Raw genomic sequence first — 5,346 nt, forward strand, 5'->3', positions numbered from 1 at the left:
CTCAGGGGATGGTGCCTTTTCCTCCCAGAGCCTGTAGGGAGGTGCATGCACAGAGCCCAGACCCGAGCGCGGTGGCAGGGGTCAGGAGAGCAGCGAGTCCCTGTCCCCGCGGCTCAGGGCACGTACAGCGCTGCGGCTGCGAGCGCTGCACCTCCCGCAGGCCTGGGCACTGCTGCTCCGGGCTGCGAAGGGGGCACCTGGGAGCCCCAGAGGAGCAGTGGGTGGAAGTGGGGGTCAGCTCAGGGACGTCTCTGCTCCCAAACCTCCTCTGACTCCTTGTCTTTTCTGTGCTACTGTCGTGCTGAGTTTAGGATTACAGCAAGCAGCAGAAGGCAGCAGCAGAGAGGGATCTCCAGCCCAAGGGTTGACTTTGCCACCATTCATTGATGAGAAGAAGAAGAAGAAAGGAAAGAAGAAGAACAAGCCAGGTCAGGAGAGATTCCCTTGCACTCTGCTCCCAAACCTCCTCTGACTCCTTGTCTTTTCTGTGCTACTGTCGTGCTGAGTTTAGGATTACAGCAAGCAGCAGAAGGCAGCAGCAGAGAGGGATCTCCAGCCCAAGGGTTGACTTTGCCACCATTCATTGATGAGAAGAAGAAGAAGAAAGGAAAGAAGAAGAACAAGCCAGGTCAGGAGAGATTCCCTTGCACGCTGCCCTGCTGCCCCTGCCACTGGTGCCACTTGTGCATTTACCCAGTGCTTTCTCCTGAGAAACATTCAGCAAAAGCCACAGAAAGAAAATCACCCAAAGGGAAATGCTGGGAGCAAAGAGGGAGGACTAGAAAAGGCCAGGGAGAGCTTTGTGGGCTCAGCTCCTGGGCTGTCCCTGCCAGTGGCTTTCCCTGGGGCTGTAGAACGTTCGAATTCAGTCTCTCAGCTCTTTATATGTCCCTCAGCCACATATGACATGAGAGAGCAGGTGCAAGGTTGAAACTGGGCTGTGAAATAAGCACAGGCCTGGGTTTGTTTCTGTTTCACCACTTGCATTTACACTGAGTAAAAAACCACCTTTGCTTTCAGAGACACCATCACCCCAAGGGAACTCTCAGAAGGAATTAGCCCTCAGGAAGGCTGAATTAGCTGAAACCTTGGAAGAAGAGATCAAAATCAGCACGGTATGTGCCCCACATCCGAGGCAGCAGATCCAGGGGTGCCCCCGGCTGCCTCTGCAGCCCAGTGACCCCTGCAAAACAGGGGGTGCTTCTTTCTTCATCCACTGGAGGTAGTTACACTGCTCTGCTCAATGCTGCTGGAATCTAACCCTGATGCAAGCAAGAGCAATTAAGAGAAACCAAGGGAGCTCCCAGCCTGCAGCAGTGGGAGGGATGAGATTTAGGAAATGTGACCTGCTAGAAAGGGCTGTTGGTATCAGATTGTCCTGGTCTAGCAAAGAGAAGGTTGAGGACATGACCACAGCCTTTAGCAGGTGGAAGATCACAGAATCATAGAACAGTTGGGGTCGGAAGGGACCTTAAAGATGGTTATAATAAAGGTAAGAGAGATGGTGATCCTGCAGTAAGGAATGTGGGAGCAGGGTGTGGGGGGCAGTCAGGGCGCCCCAGCAGTGCAGCTGCCCTCAGCGTGAGACAGGAACACCCCAGGACAGCAGAGGATGCTAAGAAAGCTTGGGGCAGGTGGGATTGGTGGAATCCACAACATTTTAATCCACAATTTCCTGTAGGATGTGACCAGTCTGAAGCAAAACACTGTTGAGAAGCTGAAGCAGTGCAGAGCCTGCCTGGTAGAGGCCAACTGCCAGCTGGGGAAGGAGATCCAGGACACTGATGACAGCACGGCCAGGCAAGCCAGGCGCCTGCTGCAGCAGTGTGAGGCGTTCCAGGTGAGGCTTTAGGGTTCACCCACAGGCCCAGCCCAGCAGAATTCCCCCTGTGCTGCAGCAGGGTCAGCACTTCCCCTGCACCACCTGGGACTGCAGCATCCCCAGTCCCGGGGGGAGCTCGCTGGTGCTCAGAGATCCTGTGAGGTGCTTTTGTTTTGTGCCTGTTTTAAAGCCACGAGAGCGTCTGACTGTAACTGGCCCATGCAACAGCCCAAATCCACCCATCCATAATGCCCCCAGCTCCAGCCAGCACGAGCTGGCCCCAGCCCCAGCAACGGGCTCCTCTGCAGCTGAGAGGAAGGTCAGGGATGGTGCAGGGGGAGGTCTCAGAGCTCTGTGAATGAGCAGGGACTGGATTTCTCCCTGTGCAGAGGATGAAGGTGACAGTGCAGACCTTCAATAAGAACCAGCTGGATACAGCAAAGGCAGAGTTCCAGGAAATGGAAAAAACAATGGAAAAAAATCTGGAACATGAGTTGCTGACATTCCTGTGAAATGCAGCCTGTACAACCATGTTACCTTTGCTTTCCATCTCATGAGGGTAAAGACACTGTGTTGATCTTATAAATGTCAAACAATTCCATTTCTGAAAATGAATCCCAGTTCCCTGTGGGGAGGTTCTTCCCGGCAGCGGGTCTGGGGGCAGGGAGCAGGAACAGTCACCTCCTCGGCAGCTCTTTGCACCACCCCCTTGGGGCAGGACCTGGTCAAGGGGTTCTGGCTCGGGGTGGCTGTTCCTGCTTCCCTCCGGGTGTGTAACGTCTGCAGAGAGAAGGGCTCAGGCAAGGGCAGGACGGGCTCCTCAGCTCAGAAGCGAAGCTCTGCAGCCCTTAGTGGAGATTTTCTGTTCTCACTCCCAACCAGAGCTACAGCAGCAGCTGGAGGACGTCACATCAAAGGTGCAGGCTCTCCAGGAGGAGCTCAGGGTCGTGCGGCCCCACATCGATGGGCACTATCTGGACCAAGCTGTCAAGATAATGCTCCTGCAGCACAGCATCCGGAAACTGAAGTGGCAGCAGAAGGTGCTGAGACCTCCCCTTCCCTGCAGCAGTGCTGGGGAGGAAGGAGAGGGCAGGGGAGGAAGGAACACTGCGGAGGCCTTGCCTAAGGCTCCTCTTGTTTCTGTGTGCTGCTGCCTGCCCTGCTCAGGAGGAGATAGGGAAGGCAGAAGAAATGGGGAAACACATCCCGGAACAACGAGGAAAGAAGGCACAGGAGGAACAAGAGGCGCTGTTACAGAAAATCGTGGAGGTTTGTGGAGTTCATGTGACATCCCAGCACAGGGACCAGTTTCTGGGAGCTGGGAGACAAGGCAGAGGCTGCCACACATTGCCCATTAGCACCCAGAGAGTAACAGAGCATTGCTGCTCCCCTCCTGGTGCTGCACCAGAGCTGTTTGTCAACCTGGAAAGGTACATGTGAAGCATTGCCAAGTCTCTACTGTAGTTTGATGGGTTGAAATGCTCTCAGACTTGCTCCTGAGAGTTTTCCACATGGAGGTGGGTGACCCAGCATTCACCTGCCTTTACATTCCCTGGTTTACTACAGTATTCAGGTAGCTGCTTTGCTGATGAGCTGTGGCACCACTGTGGCACACACATGTCTGTAATGCATTCATGAGGAAAGGAAGCTGTGCAGCAGCACTGCAGAGCAGGGACTGCTGAGCTGCTTCTGCAGCTCCTCTTGCCCAGTCCCTGCCCTCAGGCTGTGCTTAGCCCTTTACCTGAGTGAGCAGCTTGAGAGCACTAAGAAGTATTAATCCCTGACTCCATTCGCAGCCTGCTCTGGGGCAGAACCTCTGTGCCCTTTGATGGATGAATTTGTAAGCACAGGTGGTAAGAAGTTACCCAAGCAATATTAATAAGCTTTCCCTGGGACACTGAACTGGATCTCTTGAGTTCCTGCTCCACGATCAGCACAAGGTGATCTCAATGACAGACTATTTCTAGAGCTAGAATCCAAACCTCACTTGAGCAGAAACTGTTTTCTTGGTGGCACAGCATTGCCACCCAGTGGGGTTTGATGCTGGTGGTTACTGGGGAGTTTCTTCAGCTGATTTGCTTCTCTTCACCCACCCAGGAGATGATGCTGAACCAGGATGGCCTGGGGCACATGACGATAAGCAACAACGTTCTGTGGCATGATACAGTGAGGCAAAGGGAGGTGAGTGAGCTGGGGAAGAGCCAGCGTGGTGCAGCAGAGCTGGATACCCCCAGGGCTTGCCCTGCATGAGGGCTTTCTCTGCCCCAGTGGGGTCTGTTGTCCTCCATGTCCCTGGGAGCCAGTGGCCCATTAGGACATCCTGAGGACAAGCAGGTGTTTCAGGAAGCTGTTGGGGGTTTATTGCCTGAGGGATGTTTTCCAGCTCTGCTGTTTGTACTATCTCCAAAACTTAAATCCTGCTTCTATTGCAAAGTAAAGAGCTCTTAGAAATGTCCTTTCTTCAGATTATTCAGGAGCTGGAGGAGGAGATTGATGAGCTGAAGAGAAGCATCCAGACCCTCTGCTAGAATGCAAGAGACTCAGGAGAGCTGATCTTTGCTGATGTTCTTCTCCACGGACCCAAGTAAGGCTGGTTTTGGGTGTCAGGACCCTTTTCCATGGCCTTGGTCTGCAGAGGCTCTGGCCCTGTGTGCTGATAGCCCAACCCCACCATTCCCACACAGGTCCTGGGATACAAACCCACACTTACATTGGGTTCTCCTTGGGCAGATGGCTGCAGGGTCTCGTGGTCTTCCCTAAGAGCAGACAGGAACTAGCCACAGGTATTACTGATCCTTGGTCACATCACATCTCTTCTGGGCTTCCCTTTGTGCAGCCTGCAAGGGGAGGTACCAGGGGCTGCAGGCAGGGACAGTGAGAACCAGTGAAGCTTCCCCAGGCCCCTGTGCCCACACTGACTCTCACTTTGTTGTTTCATCTCACTGAGGGAAGGGGCAGGCTCACAAAGAGCTTCCCTGTCCAGGCAGGTCTGCCCCACTTCTGTGGTAGTTAATAATTCCTGAGTGGATGTTGGGGGCAATCCCCTCTCCCAGTGTCTGCTGATCCTGGCTGTAAGAATTCCAAAGCACGAGGCACAGTGTTGATGGGAACCATCGGCAGCCCCGCCAGCTCAGTCACGGGAACACCGGGCTCTCCTCCCTGGGGATGGAGCCAGGCAGGCCAGCAGCCCGCTGGGACACGCTGCTTTCCCCCCTGTCCTTGTCAGGCTGATGGCCAACACTGCCCCTTGGCCCCAGCACAGGGCTCAGGAATCCCAAGTGATGCAGAGCTGTGGAGGGTCCTTGGCTCTCTCTGCTGACCAGGGGGACAAACGTGTTTAATGCGGAGTGTGCCACAGCCCCAGCAGTGGCTGTGAGCAGGACAATGTGCACAAGTGGGTTATTTAAAGCAGCTGCCACACAAAGTGTTCCTGGCACAGAGATGCCTGTTAACAGCCATTCCTGTCCAGCGTGTGCTGCTGCTGCTGCTGCTGCAGGTGCACACCCCCCGGCCCCCCCCGTCCC

General features: G+C 54.6%; 1 protein-coding gene across 1 annotated transcript in view; it reads left to right on the forward strand.

Moving 5' to 3' along the window:
* Positions 1-311: 311 nt before the first annotated feature.
* Positions 312-5,346, forward strand: part of LOC104408013 (chromosome unknown open reading frame, human C20orf96) — a gene marked incomplete at both ends in the record, with an annotated part of 6,913 nt that continues 1,878 nt past the window's right edge. Inside the window, 9 exon segments of the mRNA XM_010017448.1 lie at positions 312-428; positions 512-628; positions 1,021-1,115; positions 1,682-1,840; positions 2,212-2,308; positions 2,702-2,862; positions 2,990-3,091; positions 3,920-4,003; positions 4,288-4,406. Coding sequence (XP_010015750.1) covers positions 312-428; positions 512-628; positions 1,021-1,115; positions 1,682-1,840; positions 2,212-2,308; positions 2,702-2,862; positions 2,990-3,091; positions 3,920-4,003; positions 4,288-4,406 — 1,051 coding nt within the window.

This window comes from Nestor notabilis, unplaced genomic scaffold, assembly GCF_000696875.1.
Source record: "Nestor notabilis isolate BGI_N333 unplaced genomic scaffold, ASM69687v1 scaffold27406, whole genome shotgun sequence".
Lineage (NCBI taxonomy): Eukaryota > Metazoa > Chordata > Aves > Psittaciformes > Psittacidae > Nestor > Nestor notabilis.